The sequence below is a fragment of the Thermobia domestica genome, chromosome 5 (assembly GCF_964235325.1).
Source record: "Thermobia domestica chromosome 5, izTheDome1.hap1.1, whole genome shotgun sequence".
In the NCBI taxonomy this organism is placed as follows: domain Eukaryota; kingdom Metazoa; phylum Arthropoda; class Insecta; order Zygentoma; family Lepismatidae; genus Thermobia; species Thermobia domestica.
The window spans coordinates 298,310,541-298,331,870 of NC_137458.1; the positions used below are offsets into that span (position 1 = coordinate 298,310,541).

Below are 21,330 nucleotides of genomic sequence, written 5' to 3' on the forward strand. Positions count from 1 at the left end.
TACTAATACAAATTCTACAATATGTTGTATAAACCACTCAATAAATTTCAACTATCGTTTGTTTCGTAGCAAATGTTCCCTCACTTTATAATAATTTTAATGTAGTTGTAATAATTCTTTGAAATACGAGGGTTGGGACATAAGTCATGATAACTATTTTTTTTCTCAGCAGAAAAGAATATAGAACAAGATCATCATTGGACTCTACGCATTTGGCACGCGTAGTACATAGACACTGGACCAGATGTCAGTGTCTCACTCAAGTAGCCTATGAACAGCGTTGAGCTGGAACATCAATGGCCAGGCAGAATGGATAGACCTGACTCGACAGGAACAGCGTGCTTGAAAATAGGGATTCATCTGGAAAGTGCTGCCAGAGAATGTCACAGGGTAATACTAGAAGCTATAGAAAATAATACGGCGTTCAACCAGTGTGTCGTAAGGCCGGCGGGAGAGGAAACGAACCAGTGATCCAATGACATGGAAGAGACCACTTGTGTGTTGCACGCTGTAATTGCACACTGCATGAAGGCCGACATGACATGTACACTGTCTGAGTCATATGAAGGCTATCTTGTGAAAAGAGCTACACATCCACATCATTCAGTAAGGTGAGTGCTCCATCCACTGATAGAAGTGTAAAGGTGGACAGTTGTGCCACTATGCAGTATCCACTCATACCCTTCCGGAAGAAGGAGGGCACCTGTTGTAGCGAACTGTTACCATGAGTCAAATAAATGCATGTGTCACGATGCTCCCCATTGTTTCTATCTTAAATAGTTATATATTCCTCCTCGTATCCATTAGTCACTGACGCAGAGTCTAGCGATCCAGAGTTCTTGCGATGAAAAATATATAATTGCCATTACTTATGTCCCAACCTTCGTACTAAATACTACTAGACTTTTAGGAATCACATTAACAGGCCTAATCACTGCGAAATTAAAATACCTCTAATTTTATAGTAATTATGTGATATCTTCCAATAGATTAAAGATACGGTAATCGAAATGTGGAACAAGAGCATGCTAGAAAACATTATTTTGCATGAGGTACCGTTATCACGAGTCACCTAGTAGCTTCCCGTTTACAGCCGTTTATAAACGCAAAAATAAATGTCGATTTTCTAAATGGTTGGAAATCGAAAGTAGATAAGCGAGCCATGATAACGGTATCTCATGTAAAATAATATTGTCTACCGAGCTCTTGTTTCACTTTTCGATTATCTTGTATATATTTGAAGATAACACATAATTACTGTAAAATTAGCTGTATTTTAATTTCGCCGTGATGGGGCCTCTTAAACGAAATTACTTTCAATAAAAAAAAATCGAGCCGTCTCATAATAGCTGTAAAGATTCACTATTGTTACTATTAATAGTTATTCTTAATTCTAAAGTTTTACTTAAAATAGTGATGCTCCTTTTTCTGATCTTTTTAGGGTTCTGACAGTTGCACAAGTTGGTTCAAGAAACAGATTTTGCATTATTATTTTCAAGACATTCTGAAGGTACTAATATGGAGCCTTTCGTTTCACACTCCTATAGAGTCGCTACAGGTATCACTCATACTGTAATTATGCTCTGAAATTGATACAATGCATACCACCCCATATTTGTCAAGTTTCCGTGAGATACTGAAGAATATATGAATAAACATTCAAATGAAAACAAATAGATATAAAACGTGCGTTCACACCAACGATGTTATAAAATAGAGGATCTGCCCATATTTATCTTCATCCTATTAACTCACTGAAGCCAGAAAGCAACTGAGCACCGGCACGTCTGATTGGCTACTCTCGTTTCCGCCATAAATGTTGGCTCAAAATATTGCGATTTTATTAAGCGAAGAAGGCAACTGTGACGTATGGCTTCACGATTTTGTTGTATAAGCAAATCCTCTATTTTATAACATCCTTGGTTTCATACACACACACACACACACACAATATGATACTTCCACACTATTTAAGTAAATATTAAGATATTCGTGAACAGTTACTTACCAGCAAGCGTTCCGTTGATACTTGGTTCATCAAAACTATCAAATAGGCCCGTACTATTATTTCCAGCAGCTTCATTGGAGTCTGTAGTTGAGATCCAGGTATATGTATCAGTGGGACTCGAGTTGAGATCTGCTAAACTCATCGCTTGCAGCAATTCAGGCACTGCATTGGGTGGCATCACCTGCAAAAGAAACATGAAAATGCAACATTATATAATTGCAAATCTATGTACCAAAATAAACTTTATATACGGTGTCCCACATAAAAATGGTACGCCTCACGTACCGGTTAATCATCTCTAGTTAAATTGCTTGTGGGGTGACAACACTGTCTCGAAAAATTGGCTACACTGCATTTTATCATAAAGTTGAGAGCAGCGGTGTGTTCGTGCGTCGTCGTTATGAGAAACTCGTATTGTTGACTTGTTGCAATGTGTTATGTTTTGAATCAGTGCTTGTGGTAACAAGAAACATTTGTAATAGAAATGGGGCAGTTTGCATTAGAACAGCGAATTGATAATGTGGCATTTTACATAAAGACAGGCTTCATCAAGGAATGTAAAGAAATGTTTCAAGCGAAGTGTTCTGGTAGGAAACTCTCCACGACCAGCACTATTCAAGACTTGCACAAGAGATGAACGGCTGTGTGATCCGTTCAGAATGTGCAAAGGAATAAGCGACCGACAGTGAGGACCCCTGAAACCATAGACAGAATTCGCACTACATTACGAGAAGCCCTCGCAGGTCAGTAAGGAGGTTATCGCAACAAGTTGGTGTATCTTGTACATCGTGTCATAGTGTACTAAAAGATAATAGATTAAAAGCCTACCCTGTGAGTGTGCTACAATAGTTGAAAGATGAGGATTAGGAAACAAGTTCATTATTGTAACTGGCTGTTAACATCTATTGCTAACGGTTACTTGCACCCCTTGTTTTACTTCATCTCTGATGAGCCTTGGTTTACTAGAGAAATTAGCAACATCACACCTGCAGAATTAACGTCATCAAACGAGGTTAGCGATGCTTGGATGCCCATGGCTAATACTTACAGCATCTCTTATAATCAGGTAACAGTTTAACGTTACTATTACCTATTCATTGCTGCTGTTAAAGTGTTACTTGAATCTCGTGTGTCAGGCATACCGGTTTTATGTGGATCTTCCTGTACTTACCAATTGCTTCTCAATCGGAATAGTACCAAAATTTAACAGTATTACAAGTGAGTCATAAGATTTGCAATTATTACAATATACAATATTTATTACAATATAATTAAAGCACATTAACATTCAAAGTATAGCTGGACTCTCTACAGCCACTTCCTTGCCATCTCGATACCACGTCTTGTTCATAGATGTCAAGAAGTCAGTCACTGCTTTTCTCATCTCCTTCTGCAGGGGTGCCCACAAGGGGGGGGGCTATGACGCAAAGTGCGTCATTGAAATATTTGGAGGGGTTAAAAATATATGTAAATATGTTTGAGAGGGTGTAAAAATTAATCAAAAGGATTTTTTTTTCATGGAAGAACACCTATGTATAGGCAATTGAGGGGGGTGCGTCATGGACATGAGGGGGGGTGGGCACCACTGCCTTCTGGCTGTTGAAGCATCGTGATTTCAGAAAGTGCACCATAGGACGCAACAGGTAGTAATCCCAGGAGGTAAGATCAGGACTATATGGCGGGAACTGCTTTTGTGTTGTATTTTTCGAGGGATGACTTCTGCCCAAAGCGTTCTATTAAGGAAGGTTGAGTTTCCTTTGGAGGTGAAGGTTTATTTATATTTTTTTTCTCCGGGATCTTTACATTTTGCATTATCCTGCTGCAGCAGAGCATGCTTTTGGTTCACCAAGTAGGATATTTTTGGTGTAGTACAGCACACATCCGTTTCAAATGTTCGACATTGATGGTTCGACCGCTAGGAATGGACCCGAAGCGAATTATTATCTCATAGTTTCACCACACAGACCGCGTGACTTTATGCTCGAAACGACTGTTTGGTGACCGTTTCTGCAAGTTGGCCCTTGTTCAACCACTGATTTTGTACATTCGAACTTCGGAGAAATACCCCGTCTTCGTCGCATATTTAATCTCTGAGCTGGAAAAAACTAATGTGGCAAAATGCGACAACTATTGATGGTTCTTCCGAATTCGTGAAGGTGATTTACTACAGTCGACTGGAACATGACAAGTTAGTTTGTCAGTCATCGTGTGCTGGTGGATGGATTTTCCTCAATGGCGTGGGCGGTCAGATCTTGGCTGCTCATCGACAGTTTTTACAACCTGTACGAAATTTCTAAAGCCAACAGTTACTGTGCTGTAGTTCACTGCGCTTTCCCCTTTCGTATTAGAAATGTTTTGGGTTGCTGCCACAGCGTTGTGCTCGAGTTCGAAATTAAACAGTTACAGTTCACAGACGTATCAGACGTTCTTGAGCACTGATCATCACTGCTACTAACAACTGACTGACGATACTGACGGTATGGCTTCCAACATGTCAAATAGTCCGCTTGGCGCAGAACCTCTTGGGGCAGTTTGACCTTGTACTTAACGACCGATCACGTTGTATACACGTGCCTGCTGGTTGTGTTGTGGAAATATTACAAGACTAATGACTCATGATATTCTGATATGTACTGTGTGCTGTGATGCGTTACATGGAAAGATCAGTTGATCTTAATATTATTCGTCCATGCTAGACTGAATAGACTCCCGACTAACACAGGTGTGTTCTTCTATTCAGATTGGAAGTTAGGAATAGAATTAACAACCATAGTCCATCTGGAAAATATGTTAAGAAACTAAAGAAAAGTCATTCAGTGGATTCATTTTATTTAAATGTTTTCGGAGGAATAGTTTGTTGTTCTTGTTGAACTTTAACACCGAGGCTATATAATACGCGGCCCTACAGTTTAAGGTGAAATTCAAACAGCTGAAGTGGGTTCAAATTTCAATGATTTTGGAAATTGATCCCAGAAGGCGGAACCTAATGCGTCAAAGGCTCGCGCGATAGCCACTTGACTAATTTGGAGGGCGGAAGATGAAGATACTCCCCAAGTGGGATCTCGAACTAGAGCCTTTAAGGGGCAGAGTGGAGATAGAAATTATGGTAGGAAGTGCACGACTGAAGGCAGGAGAGCTTTAAATACTAGGCGAAAAGATAGAAAGGTATGATGGACTGAGAGTAATAACCAGAAAATTAACTTTCGACTGATGAGGAAAATTATACCGAGGGCTGAAAGATGAGTATTTTCATTAAGAACATTTTACAAGTATCAATGTTGCCACAGTCCTAGCTCTGGAGTGGGCTGAAAAATAGTACCAAATTGAAACTAAAAGGGCTGAATTCATTATTTTATACCATGGGGGGTAAAAGTGTCGGGGAACGCGGTGGAAGGCTGTCTATCCATTTTCAGAAAATATATGTGGGGTCCCCCACTTCTAAAACATTACAAAGGGCAAAGATAGGCACGGGGAACGGCGTGACGTCATGCATCCCCCTACTTTTTTCAGATCCACTTTTACCCCTGAGTGTAATACATGGCTCTATAACATGAAAGTAATAGAGGTAAAGTTCTATAACACTCCCCTCGTCTTCCAAGAGTTTAAATCAAGAAAGTGTTTTTTAAAATTAATTTTTAAAAACATCCAAATAGGACGACTAAAATTTCTACCACACTACTTCTTTCTCGTGCGCTCATCTAGGGTCATTCTTTTTCCGGTATAGTTCGAATTACGACTTTTCTACACAAAGTTCTTAGCGTTAAGCGGAGCAACGTCACAGAAATGAATGTTCAACAGCATTTTTTAAGAGCGCAACACACAGTATAAGTAACGTGAGATGTAGAAAAAGTCTTACTGACACTTGAAAATGTGACAAGTATTTGTTAAATGGTGGTGAATTGGGTAGAATTGTACCAACCTTTTCACAAAACGGGCTGAAAACACTGTTGCCAGATCAATCAGTTGGGAAAGCAGGAGATTCAAAGATAAAAAAACAGGAGAAAGCAGTAGACACATACAGTGGTGGCGTTTGAATGTAAATCCGGGAGAAGGCAAAAAAATTTGCCATTAGTAAGGGAGAGTAGTCAAAACAAGCAGTCCAGAATTCATTTCCGATTAACTACGTTGAGCAAATAAAAGGGAAAGTCCCGATTTATATTAATATTATTTGATACACACGTATGTGAAGTAAAACGTAGTGAAAGAGCAAAGTGGAGTGGGAAAATGTCTTTTCATGCACGTACCGATAACGTAGCTATATGGTACAGTCACACGTGATCGTGGCGTAAGACGATTTCTTGCTGACGATCGTGGAGAAATGATCTAAGCCACTCTTCCAACCGAAGTCACAATTTAAACAACACTTACTTGTAAATCTTACAGAAAGTCAGAATATAGACGAATCTTATAGAAGATGACGTACAGTTGTATTCTTTGCATTCATATTATATATAGTAAAGCTCTATAACTATACGCTCTACAGAACTTTGTGTATTATAACAGAGAAATTTCATCTTTTTATGTGAGGAAACCTTGAAAATTCAATATTAATAATCTTCAACTTCTCGAAGTAAGGAAAAAGCAGGAGATTGTTCACTTTTCGTTTTCTTTCGCAGTAGATCAGTAGAACGTAGAAAGAGCAGGAGATCTCCTGCAAAATCAGTAGATCTGGCAACACTGGCTGAAAATGCCTGCATGGTACCAACGAGCCGATAAATGATAAAAAGGGCTGAATTTGATACAATTTATTGTACCAAGTATGACAACACTGATGTATTTATTGATAATCAGTTTTAGTCCAAAACAATGGAATTATTATTTAAATACAATATGTGTAGACGGACCCACAAATGAAATGGTAGAGAACAACAACTTTTACGAAGAGGTTCAAGTGCATGCTACCAACTACTGCTAATTTGATGGTTATGTGTCCTCAAAAATTGGATAATAGTTTCATTCAATTATTGTCAATAGTAGTCGAAACCAAGCAAGTCGTGAAGAAAAATAATCTATTAAGTGACATGGTATTAAAAGTTATCACACGAGCTCCATCTCGTAGCTTTATTCACAAGCGTTTCGGTCATCGGCGCGGCGTCGATCCTGGAGAACCAATGAGAGCTTGCTGCTGCCAAAATTTGCTTGGGCACCCCTAGGTTCTGGATATATTTGTTTGGATATCTTAATACATCTCAAAATTGTTATTCAGAAAATCAGCGCCTCTGTTGCGGTTGAAAGAGCTTAATTTATTTTTCATTATTTCCTTCGACTTTAGTTGTTTCTCTTCTATATCACCTAAGGCCTAACTACAGGTAGATGGGGCTAGGGTGGAAGACGGCATAGAATACTGTTAGCTTCCTAGTAATACCGTTGGACCAGAGGGCAAGGGCGCTCATCGGGGAGGCAAGATGGTGCGATCCCCCCCCCTTAGAGAAAATTGTACTTCGGAATATCGATAGAATTTTTAGAATACTTACATCAAAATTTGAAACTATATTTGAAATATCGCTTATACTTGCCCCCCTTGGAAACCACAAGGGCGCCCTTGCCGGAAGGTGAAGTTGTATTCCATGATATCTTCCAAAAAATATTGTCCAGGAGAGTCAAATTCAAAATGTAAGGCTTCTCTACTGGAATACTATTTACAAAACGACGTGCCCTGTACAAGTGACGCATAATGGTAATGTAATTTACCTTAACTCCGGGAGATGATTTGCTAACTCTGGGGCAGTAATCCCCCTCAGAAGTATGCCTGGAAGAAACACTGATATGGTCGTTTCAAAAGTAAGGGGCAATGCTCTCCTAGCAATATCCTAAGTACGACAATGTATAGTATAGTGATTGCGAGGACTCGTGAAGCTTAACCTACATTTGCCAAATTCACGATCCAATAGAACGCAAGGGTGTGTCCCACCCATAAAATTTTGTCAGCGTCATTTCTCGCAGTATATGGAGAACATCTCCTGAGAGTACAGTGTTGTCAGATTGCCGCTAAATTTCGTTTTGATGTTATTGTAGTGGTCGTTATATTTTTGATTTTATTATTTTTACTATTTAATTCAAATAATTATTATTGTTCGTGATACAGTTCTTTCCGTGTTTTTTTGTCGCTCGTTTGCCATGTTTTCTAAGTTTGGTAACGTTGTTAGTGCACTACTACTGTTTCACTTTTTCTCAAGTGTGCGTTCGGAAGGCAGCTCCACGAATCGTCTCGAATTCTTCCGATGCATCGCACGTGAGGAAAAGGAGTTCTATGATTTCTGTAGAGTCCAGGCTTCACGAGTTCTCGCGGTCACTATTCACTTCAACTGGCCTAAAAAAAAAAAAGAAAGGATGCTTTTACGATAGGACAAGTGATACAGTAAACAGGGGCGGACGAAGGCAAAATTTTCACCCGGCCAAAGTGACTTTTTGGCGCCCCCCCCCCACCCCTAGTCCTAGTCTATATTTTACATTTTATTACAGTGATTTCAATCTTTTAAACCCAGTTTTCAAAAAGAAAAATTAATACTCCAATACATTATATAGGTATATTTAGTGCTTACAAATTCTACAATTATATTGTATATTATTATTATTATTATTATTATTATTATTATTATTATTATTATTATTATTATTTATGTACCGATATGTATAAACAAAAGCAATATCGAACAGCATTTATTGAATACTACTAATTGTAACATGATTACTGCTATATTGCTAATTGTTTTGTTATATTAATAACATCAGAAGTCATTCTAACATATATATCTGACTATGTAACAGTCTATTCTAATAACGTGAAATACTAATAAATATATTTCACATATATTGAACGTGTTTTACGCACAACAACATATAAACAACTCTTTTTATCTGGGTCCTAGTAGTTGAAGTAAACGAACTAAAAGTATCGTCACGGTATATTTCACGTTTTCTTCACTTATAAACGTGAAAAAAAAAAAACATTGCAGAATACGTTTACCGAGTATTAGAAACCGTGCTGCTGACAATCCTTAGCACTTCCGACATCGCGCCAAAGGATTCTGTGTTCACTGCTATCATGGTTTATCGTTTTCGTAATTTGGACCAATCATAAAGTCAGAGCATGTCTCAAAATTCGGTTGATGTCATGTCTGGGAATTTCACCCTACAGGAAATACTCTGTACACCCACTGAAAGTTAATGAAATATGAATTTTTGGATTTCGTATGTGTGGCTTCCTTTACGCTGATAAGGATCACCATCCATAGTTTCTGGTATTCCAAATAGGGCCTGTTTAAATTTGACTTTTTCGCAATTTTGGACACCCCTAGTTCTGAAACTACGCACTTTTCCCCCCACAGGTCCATATGAACTTTTTCTCTTATTTTGATGTAAGGAATCACCTCTTACAGTTTGTCGGTATAGTTCATTAACACCCTGTATATATATATATATATATATATATATATATATATATATATATATATATATATATATATATATTCTCTTAATCCCAAATTTCGCGCCCCCTTACTTCGGCGCCCGAGCCGTCGCCCCACTTGCCCCCTCAGCACAGCCCTGATACCAATTTATTTCGAATTTCTTTTGGTTTGTTTTGTACACCAGCCAACGGCGCTTTTCTTCGCGACATATTGTCTAGTAGTTGACATTGCTAAAAATGGCTTCGTACAGGAGAAATATGGTGGGGAGCACGGCGGCCCATTGGTAGAGCGCTTACCTCCGGTGCGTGGAGTTCCTGGTTCGATCCTCGTTCAAGTTAGTGGAGAAAACATCGGTCCTGTCTCCTCCCACTTTCTCATTCTACCAGTTCTTCCATTATCATTTCATCCGTCTCCCTTAGCCTAAAGGGTATAATCGTGGGAAGTTAAACTAAAGGATTTAATTTCATTTCAATTCAACTCAACTATAGTGCTGCCAAAATGTCTTGAGCCGTGGCAAAAGTGCGAACTAAAGCTCACATCCTCACACACCCACGCGTTGAGCCAATAAGGGTTCAGCTGTTGCTAAGCGAGAGAAAGCGAGTGGAATTCCTTCAGCCGATAGCAGCGCTTGCAACGGAAGACTAAGGATCAAGTCAATGTGGCATATCTTTAGTAAAGCATAGATTGGGATCACTGTATCCTTTCCAAGAGAGCTGAAAATAATGTAAATTACTCCCCCTTCATTTTAACAGAATATTTCTTCATAAGATGAAACATAAATGTAATCTGGCTCTTACTTCAACAAAATGGCACCTAGGACTCCTAGAAGTAATTTTTAAAAATGTTTATTAAGAGGCCCAAACACTGCGAAATTAAAATGCCGCTATTTTTACAGTAATTACGTGATATCTTCAAATAGATAAAAGATAATCGAAATGTGGAACAAGAGCTCGCTAGACAATATTATTTTGCATGAGGTAACGTTATCACGAGTCACCTAGTAGCTACCCGTTTGCAGCCATTTAGAAACACGAAAATAAATGTCGATTTTCTAAATGACTGGAAATCGAAAGCCGATAAGTGGGTTGTGATAACGGTATTTCATATAAAATAATATTGTCTAAAGAGCTCTTGTTCCGCTTTTCGATTATAACTAACTAACTCTATGGCCTATGGAACCCGGAGGTTCAATGCCGCGTTCACAAAAGCTCTTCACTGACTTCTATCCTTAGCCAATTGGATCCAGTTTCTACTTTGTATTCCTATCTCTGCGAGATCCATCTTAATATTGTCCTCCCATCTGCGCCTAGGTCTTTCTAATGGTCGTTTTCCGATTGGTCTTCCAGTCAAGACTTTGAAAGCGTTTCTACTTTCTTCCATTCTAGCTACATGACCCGCCCACCTAAGTCTCCTAGACTTGACGACCCTAACAATGTTGGGTAAACCGTATAAATTATGTAGTTCCTCGTTATGAAGTTTCCGCCATTCCCCATTCCCGTTCCTCTTGGGTCCGAATATTCGTCTCAGGATCTTGTTCTCAAACACTTTCAATCTATGTTCTTCCCTCAGAGTAAGCGACCATGTTTCGCAGCCATACAAAACAACAGGCATGATTATCGTTTTGTATATTTTAAGCTTCAGATTCCTCGACAGAATTCGCGACGACAAGAGATTTTGAACCGAATAGTAACACAAATTCCCTGCTTTTAGTCGACATTTAATTTCTTCGTGAATATGATTTTCCTCTGTTAATATTGATCCTAGATATTTGAAACTATTCCCTTTATCAAAAGTATTATTTAATATTTTAACGCATCCATAATTTGCCGTATTCCGGTCCCGACGCACTTCCATGTATTTAGTTTTCTGTACATTTACATCTAAACCCATGTCTCTGCAAGCTTTTAATAAGATCACTGCATTTCTTTCTATTGTTCTCCTATCGTCCCCTATTAAATTTACATCATCAGCATATGCCATAACCTGGTGAATACCGTTCAACTGTAGGCCCTGGTTGCTATCTTTGATATTCTTCGCCGCGATGGGACCTCTTTAAAGCTTCAAATTCTAGAAGTGGGCCAATTTCCATATTTTCTAAGGACCCATCTTTTTTTAGGAGGGTTCAAATATTAACGCTTGCCTTCCTAGGAAATGTTTCAAGTTATAGTACTAGATGGCATCTAAAACATTTTATTCTCTTTGTCCTAATTCTGCTTTACCTTCCTTCTTAGCTAGGTTAATTGACAACAGTCATGATTCCGCACATTTAATCTATGACCGTCCAAAAGTTATCGGCGTAACTTCTGGAGCACCCGTTGAGTTTGAAACTGAATCGTAACCAGAAGAAAAGGAAACGTCTGTTATTTCCTCCGTCAAGGTTTTATACTGAAGAAGCGAAGACAATATGATTATTTATAATGTGTGAAGCTGCATAAATGGAATCCCTCCAACCTAAATAAACATTACGGTATGTGAAGAAACGGTGACCAGGAATAGCTATTAAATGTTTCCACAAAAATTCACTTCTTGAAATAAACTTCGCTGCAGCTACATTTAACCGAACAGAATGTATCTTTTCTTCTGTTCCACCCATGTTTATTTTACTTTTAAGTATCTTCGTTTCTATACAATCTTGGTGAGATGGGGAAATTGTTTATGTTAGTTAAGTCATTGCTTAATTTTCAGAATTTTTATTAAGATCTACTCGAATGAAGAAGCAAGAAATTATAAAACACTCAAAGAGGTAATACATAGCCTAACTATATATAAATCCTAACTAAGGTAGGTGCAGGTAAATACGCCATGTAAAGGGTGTTGGATTTTTTATGGCCCTTATTTTCATGAAACACAAAAAACAACACTTGTGCGTTGCAGAATAGCCTTTTCTGCGTGTAGAAAAAAAAGTGACTCTCTACTATTCTGTACCCAAGGTTTAAAAAAAAGTGTTCACAATGGCGTATTTACCGACACGTGCAGGTAATTACGCCAAGTCTAGGATACTACTAGAAACCTGTAATAAATGTTGCAACTGCTTACATCGTCTGTATTATACGAACTGAAATATTACTACACAGCATAGCTGAAGTACTAGAATAACCAAAGTGCAAGATGAAGTGCACCAAAGTGCAAGTGCAAGATAAAAGATAAAAATGTAAAAACGATAATCTTCGAAGTTGCAATGAAGTTCTAAACTGAAAAGATTTAGTCCATAAGAAGATAAACAAACAATGTCACTGCACTGCGACCTAAAAACCTACACCGATATTACATGGAACTTGTGGGACAAATGAAAACATCTTTGTCTTCTGCAACTGTCTTCTGCAGTTCTGTACTAGCGCTGGCGTATTTCGCTGCACCGTGCTTGGTATTGATTTAGTTGCAATGGAATCACAAATTCTGAAGTTACACTTACAAAACGAATTGTTCTCTAGATTAACACGAAATAAGGTGTACATTGCTGTAAACAATCGGGAAAGTTCTGAGTTAGTACGGTACTATTAACGGATTCTTACTTCTATTGAAATACATAATAACGTCCACGAAACCTTTCCGAAGCAAACAACACTGCACGGTGTGGCGATCTCAACGCTATCTCCTGGAGTATTCGTCAAATCGGACTTGTCCAAGACCGTGACACATATTGGAGGCGGATTTCGTCGGAATCGTGCCAATACTAAACACTTCGGCGTATTTAGCAACACTGGCGTATATACCTGCAGTTACCTTATATATAATACATGAACTAACTAATAAAATAATGGGTAATTTCGGTGGATGTGGAAAATTGAAATTTGGCATGAGTGTAGCTTTTTGGGATTAACCCATACGAAGACTGCCGAAAGTGAATATTTTTAATTTTTAGGGGCTCTAAAGGGGGAATGAAGAAATTCCCCATGTTATTTATATGGGTCTTTTATTGGACATATAATCTCATATTTCAGGTACTTGGAATTGGAATAAAGACTTGAAATTCGGTATGCTTGTACGTTTTCGTTGTCATTACGTAAGTAAATCACCTAAAGTAAAAATTTCCAACCTTAGAGTGGTTTTATGAGAAAGTGAAAAAATCTTCCCCATGTTCTTTATATAGAACATCTTCTACATCCCAAAATGTTTAGGCACTTTCGGCAGGATCAGAATGATGAAATTTGGGATGATTGTAGCCTTTCGGAACTAACCCACAGGAAAATTGCCAAAAGTGAATATATTAGTTTTAAGGGATCTAAAGGGGGGATGAAGAAATTCCCATGTTATTTAAATGAGTTTTCTCTTGGAATACAAAATCTTATCTTTTAGGTAGTTGAAATAGGAAAAGAAACTTGAAATTTGGTAGAATTGTGGGTTTAGGAGGTGCGAGGCCGTAGCCCAAGTAAACGCAGGGTTAGTATATATATAGTGCAGGGTTAGTGTAGTTTTCGAAAAAATTGAGAAAAATCATTTATTTGCAAACTTAAAAAGTAATGCTGGATTTATGTTTTGTATATATAAAACAAAAAGTTATGTTGTTTATCAGATTTGAATTTATTGCTCTTTCTATTCTTCTAACTGTGACGCAAACACCACTAAAAATAGCACACATACCCCTAACAGTGACGTAATTCTCGTAACAGTAATCCATATGCTCCTAGTAGTGAAGTAACACTACCTATAACTCTACACTTTATTAATCGGGGTTGGTTTAACTATTTCACGTTGAAGTTTAAAAGTAAAGATGGGCAAAACTGGTTTTGCAGAAAACCCGAAAAAGCAACATTTCGGTTTTTCCCAAAAAACCTGTTCGTCTTTTCATCGAAGCTGGTTTTTAATTTTGAAAACTGAACCGTTTTTTTTTTTTTTTTTTTTTTTTAACCGTTGAATGAAACCGAAACTGGTTTTGATAGAAAGTCAAGATGTTGTTCCAAAAAATCCGAGCTTTTAAAAGTTTTCAAAAAAATCGTTTTTTTTTTTTAAATAAAACCGAAAAATCAGTTTTCGTGACCACCATTATTTGAAAGACGTGCAGATTCGTCATCGTCTAATTTGATTGTCTGTGCACCTTCCAACTGCACCGCATTCAAGGCTTATTTGTCGTTTGGAGTCTAAGTTAATAGTATACCTTGTCCTTCAAAACCACGTTATTATGTAAGGATGCAACACACGAAAACTCACAGCCATAACCAATAATGTAATGATAGAATTTCTCGTGAATATATGCTAGACCAGTGGTCCCCAAACTTATGAAGCTTTTGAGCCACTCTACCCTTTTTAAATCCTACTGTGAGCTACCAATCAAAAGAACTAACAACTTAAAAAGAAGAAGATGATGATGAAGAACAAAATCTCACATTTGTTTATTCCCTATAAGCTTACAATTCTAGTAAATATGAAATCAACCTATTCAACTTAGCAAATGTCTCATATACACACGAAATGAAATGAAATGAAATGAAATCTGTGAGTTTTACGTCCCACGATTATGCCGGTTAGGCTAAAGGAGACGGTGATTATGAGAAATGAATGAAATGGTGGAATGAAGAAAGTGGGAGGAAACGGGAAAACCCCGAGAAAACCCACGCACACGGTGTTTGTCCACCACAAAGTTCACTTGGCGGGAGCAGGGTCATATACACACGAAAAACATAATGTACAACTCTACGCGTGTATAATTAACTGTGAGATGAGGGTGATAATAGCAGTTGCGCAGGAGAAACATGCAGTTGTCTTTAGCGCCCCCTGTCATTAGCGTCAGCTCAGTGGAGGAATCAAGATTAGCCGACCGAAGCGTTAACGCGATCTACCGAAAATGTTCCCGCGAGCTACGGTTTGGCTATCACTGTGCTAGACTGTTTTCAAAAATATATACGCTCTTTCTTTCGTAAATATAGGTTGAGCTATATAAAAAATATAATCTTTCAGCTTAACGTCCCACGTGTATGCCCCTTTAGGCTAAGGAAGGCGGATCATTAAGGCAAGTGAATGACGAGGGGAAAATTGGTAGAATGAGAGTGTGAGAGAAAACGGGAGTACCTCGAGAAACCACATGGACACGATATTGTAATATCCTATGTGATGTAAACAAACAACTCCACGCATCAGTGTTTACAAACACCACCACCACGTGGTTCGGCAAGAGAATCTCCCACCAGATGGATCTACAGTCACATGCAGAGGACGGCTTCTGGCCCCTCCCACGGAGCAGAAGATGACATCGGAGCAGCAGCGCCACCGCCACCCAAGGAACCCTATAAATTGGATGGACAAAGGCAATTCAGTACCAGTTTTCTGGTGACCCTCCTACTGTCTGCTTCGCGATTTTAGGAGTAACCTAACCCCAGGGCCTCTAGTCTGCTTCGGGACTACGCCTATCGATCCTTCCTCCTGGCTTAGCCTGCTTTGGGGCTCTGACTGGGAATCCTAAACTCAGCCGCTTACCCTGCTCCGGGGCTCTGTTGGCCACTTAACCTTCCCACTACTTGCTTCGGAGCTTTGGGCACCCAATTCCACTCCGCTTAGCCTGCTTCGGGGCTCTGTTGGAGATCCTGTCTGCGACCTTACGGTCAAAGACCACCTATAATTAACCTTTCATATTAGAATGATTATCTTGTATAGTATTTTGTAAAAATACTTTTTATAGTGGAAGTTTTTATAATAAAACTGGTAGTGGGAGTCGATTCCGGACGCTCTTTTTATTAAATGCTCTACCTATAACATATATGAGACAAAGTTTTACATGGTGGAGGCGCCGGATATCAAGTTTTACAATATTGTCCACCATAAACTTACTTGGGTGAGGATCGAACTAGAGACCCCATGCACCAGAGATAAGCTCTCAACCACTAAGCCACCGTGCCCCTGCACTATAAAAAATATTAAGTGGGTACAAGCAAGGGCGCCGATCCTGGAGAGCCAGGGGGCCCGGGCCCCCCCAAAGCTCATCTGGGCCCCTATTGTATTTATGAATACACAATATTTGGCATAATTTAAATGCGATTTGTCTTAAAATCCTCATATACATACCTTCTGCATCTGAATGCCCCCCCCCCAAATTTACAGAGAAATCGGCGCCCTTGGGTACATGCTGTATAATCCCGTATATGTTCATTACATCTACGCTCATAACTAGGGCTCGGAAATTGAAGACCTAAAATTTGCCTTAAAAAGGACCTATAAAAAAGACCTAAAAATATCTGGAAAAAAGACCTAAAAACTGGGGAAAAAGGATGTAAAAATAAGACTCAATTTAATTAGAATTACTGTATATATTTAATGGATATAATGCTCAAGAAATACAAGCTTCTTGTAAGCTAGCGGCCTGTCCTTCTTCAACAAACTGAAGTAAAATCTGAAATAAGAAAACTTCCCCACCCTCACTCCCTTTGCTGAAAGGCATTGTTACACCTCCTTATCTGATTTGTGATTGTTGCAGATCCGGTCTTATCAGTCCAGTCGTTGAAGAATGTCTTATCTTTTGAAATTTCGTTACTAAAGAGAAGGGGTCTTATGCAGAGTCATTTTGACGTATGATTAGCGTCATACTAAAGGCTTGACTACTGCAGGAAACCTATGTTAATCTAGCTCTTTACTCTGGCACTAATCACACGTCAGAACGACTCTGCATAAGGCCCAAGGTGTTTAAGAGGTGGTAATGATTCGAGTTAATGACCAGTAAACTTATTGTCGAAGGATGAAGGAAAAAAAAAGACGTTAAGACCCATTAAAAGCTTAAACAGGGTGTCTACTAAAATTCCAAAATTAAATTTCGTGACTTTTTCGTGACCTTTTCTTTACCAAACCGTTAAATTTAGTAACATTCTCAAGAGCGAATTTGGGTACGACTTGGACCGAATTTCCAAGCACGCGATAGAAGCGTGGTTTGTTTGCGATTTGGTAGCGTCTAAAGCCAACCATAGACATTTTTGGTGATGAATTTGACGTTTTATAGAACAAAATTTTCCAGTCTGTACTTATATTTGTACAGATAAAAAAATCGTGGCCCAAATGCTACATTTCGTGACTTTTTCTTGACTATCATGCCCGTTTTCTGATTTTGTGACTTTTTCATGACTTTCGTGATCGATAGACACCCTGTTAAAAAAAAGACCAATAAACAAAAAAAAAAAAAACGCCGAAAAAGGCAAAAAAGGACAAATAAAATCCACCATTTTGTGGCCTAAAAAGACCCAAAATGAACATATATTATGTTAAATCTCGTCTTCGGGCACTCGTAAAAAAGAGGATTTTTCCTCAACTTTCGGGTCCTACTCATAACCCATTTCCTCTCAATAGGGTAGCTGCCCGTTTTATTAATGATATTCTTTACGTCAATATATAAAGAAAAGACATTTCTCTCCTAATGGTTGATACAGCATAAATATGTCAGATGCAAACTCATCATAATTTTCCTTTTTGTCCTTCTCAGAGTACGAACAGAAAATTACTTCTAATTTATCTCTTTAATATTCTAGAAACAAAGCACAATCAAAGAGACAGAAACAGGAAAGATATTTTCTTGTATTATGCATTTTAATATCCGATATCATTTTACAAAGCAAAAGAAAAAAAAGCAATCTGCGACAGAGAGGATTTCATACGAAGGAAAAGTGGTGTTCCACATAAACAAATGACTGATATCAAAGACGTTGCTCTGTCGTATAGAATTGATGGACGCTATTTATTTAAATAATGCGCTCAGAGAAAATTTTGTAAGAGTGCTCAGAGCAAAACAACCATGACAAGGTTTTCGAAACAGAAAAGAAAAAAAAGAGATAATTAAGTGAAATGATTTTATTCAAAAGTGCACTAAAACATTAAATGAATTTCATGACTGTTTCTTTCAAATGGACGATTCATAGTTTTTAATTTTACCCAAACATGAAATAAGTGATTTTTTTGGTCCCATTGAAATTATACAATCTGTAGTGATCGCGAGGAATCGTGAAGCTTGACCTTGATCTACCATTTTCACCACGCAATAGAACGCAAAGATGTGTCTCGGTCGTCAAACCCCAACCAAGATATTTTGCCATTGTCGTCTCTCGCGCTGTACGGAGAACTTTTCCTGAGGTTGCACTGTTGTCAGATTGCCGCTCAGTTTCGTTCTGTTGTTATTGTTGTTCTTTTCTATTTTTGCTATTATTATTCTTATCATTCAATTCGAATAATGTTACTATTTGTGTTGTAGTCTTTCAGTGGTACTTTTTTTCGCTCATTTGCCTCAAGTTTGGCAACATTGTTGGTGCAATTATGACGTTTCACTTTTTTTTCTCAAATGTATGTTTGGAAGGCACCTGCACGAATCGTTCGGAATTCTTCCGATGCATGACAAATGAGGAAAGGCAGTTTCAGGCATCACGAGACGCGGCAGTCACCATACACTTCCAAATTATTGCAATCCAAAAGCACCGAAACCACAAGTGATAGTTTCATTCTATAACTAGTTGAATATATGCCTCGCAAGGGGGCTGTATTTGGAAGTCATCACCGTTGACCGCGAAAACGATGGATTTAATACTAATATCGGTCATATTGGGCTATTTTTTTACATGCCTCGGTATCCCCCTTCCCCGCTGACTCCCGGCCCGCATACAATTGTAACTAAATTATGCAAGTCATCGCTAATGGAAGTGTCACCATTGATTTCAGCGACCGTGAAAACTATGGATTTGACACTAATATCGGTCATTTTGGATTACTTTTATATGTCTCGGTATCTCACCCACGCAGACCCGGTGACCCCCAGCCCGGAGCCGAATAGCGAGAATTTGGAAGTTAATGCGATCGGAGTTTCATCATTGATTTCAGCGACCGCGAAAACTATGAATTCGACACTAATATGGGTCATTTTCTACTACTTTTACATGTCCCGGTAAACGCCCTCCTGAGACCCCATGGTTCGAATTTTGACAAAAACTTTGGTCTGGAGCCTGGACCAAGGTATTCGTGACTAAAATTTGGTAACTCTCGGTGAATTTGTCTGGTTCCCAAGCCGGTTCCGGTAAACGCTCCCCTGAGACCCCCCTGGTTCGAAGTTTGAAAAAAGGGCTCCGTCTTGATTTGGGTCCTGGGCCAAGGTACCCCTGATCAAAATTTGGTAACTCTCGGTCTATTCGTCTGATCCCCAAGCCGCACACAGACAGACAAACACACAAACAAACTCTTTATTTTATTTACATTAGATTAGATAAATTAAATCATTATATGCATTTTATAATATTTTGCTTTAAAATGGACGCTTCATAATTGTGGTTTTTTCTTAAACACAAAATAAATTAATGTCGTTTGACAATGCAGCTATGGTACAGATTTGGAAACTATTGCAATTAGGGATGCACGTGAGACGCGAGAAGTCTCGTCTCGTTTCGCGTCTCGTCTCGCATTTACGAGACGAGACTGAAAATTTTATGCGAGACGCGAGACGAGACGCTAGACGAGACTCGGTTAAGTCTCGCACGAGAAGTCTCGCGAGACTTATCGCAGTCTCGCAACATTTATGAATTACATTTAATTGTATATTTAGTGATTTTACATTTATTAAGTTTTCTTTGTAAGTTGAGCGTTAATGCCTCCAGGAACAAAAAAGTGATTGGGGCAATAGACATTTTATGAGATTTATTATTATTCAAGATTATTTTTATTATCTTGAATATTATTATTCAAGGTTGATTTTCAGAATTAAAGCTTTCTTTAGTTTCTAAACATCATTAAAAAAGAAAAACTTTGTAAATTGGAAATTTATTACAGCATCGATTTAGGACTTTATTTTGCGACACAAACATACACGCGGGCGCGCACGAATACATGAACTTCTGTTTTTGGTCTGAAAAGCGAATAAGATTCCCTATTGCTTCGAAATGTGATATTTATGTTGTTTCTGTCTTTTTCACATTACTACCAGCGATTAATGTTGGGGGATGGCGGGAAAATCACCTCTCGTCAAAGTTTATCCCCGGCCCGGCTCGCAGAAATAACATGATATTTTTATATGCAATAAGTATTTTCTTTCCATATATTTATCAAAAACATCCCCCTCTAGTTCGGAGGTTTAATTCAAACACTGGTTTGGTAGGATGGCCCTATAGGTTTGGTGGGAGATGGTAGGAATGGCCCTATACCTGTCAATAAATTTATTTTCTAGATCTGGCAACACTATATAAGTTGAAAGCGAAAGTTGATAAAATGCGAATTCTGGCAACACTGCAGTTAGTTCAACTGTATGATCTGGAAATTGATCCAGAAAGGTTTTTTCGTATCAAGTATAGTTTGCTGGATATTTGGATTCTCGCCATTGTTAACATATTGCGTTATCCACAAGTCCGTTGACACAAGTAATGTTATTCCTTGGTGGTTGGTGTAAAGGGAGATAGGCGACAATAGATGGCAGCACTGTTCTCCTACACAAGTAACGTATTTTTATGTTTTCTCTGCTGCTTCCACAAATTTAATGTTAGAGAGTTTAAACTTTCTGAGAAGAAAGTTCAAACTTATTCTAAGGGAACAATCCGTGTCAATTTTGGATATTGTGACGTTAGAGCATTCCTCGGACTAGAAGGAGGCAAAGACAAGGTTGAAATTCAGTTAAATAAAGACGAAGCAATTTAAATATAAATATAGTAAAAGGATCCGGGTTTGGTTCAATGAGTTCAGAAAAACATATACGGAAGCGTTATATTCTTTATATCCTAATTACATTGGCGACTTTTTTTCGGGGCAAAAATGTGCCCGCATGGCATACTGGAAAATATTGCTGGAGACCTCTAAGCTGGAAAACAATGTTGGATCCAGTAACAATTTATGCTGGTTTTGCTGTAAATTATGCTATTAATCTGACGAAAATTAATGGTCCAGCAATCAAATTCCAGCACAACTTTTCTTTTAATTTAGAGGGGAGGGGACACAAGTTCGGATACCATGTTGAACTCTAGGTTCCGTCTCCTT

The 21,330-nt window shown here is 38.4% G+C and overlaps 1 protein-coding gene across 3 annotated transcripts in view; it reads right to left on the reverse strand.

Annotated features, from left to right (window-relative positions):
* LOC145686730 (popeye domain-containing protein 3-like) overlaps positions 1–21,330 on the reverse strand; it is a 212,215-nt gene that overhangs the window by 151,051 nt on the left and 39,834 nt on the right. For all 3 annotated transcript variants that reach the window (XM_081760340.1, XM_081760341.1, XM_081760342.1), the window contains exon 2: positions 2,009–2,189. In XM_081760340.1, coding sequence (XP_081616466.1) covers positions 2,009–2,186 — 178 coding nt within the window. In that variant the 5' untranslated portion in view covers positions 2,187–2,189. The remainder of the gene's footprint in view (positions 1–2,008; positions 2,190–21,330) is intronic.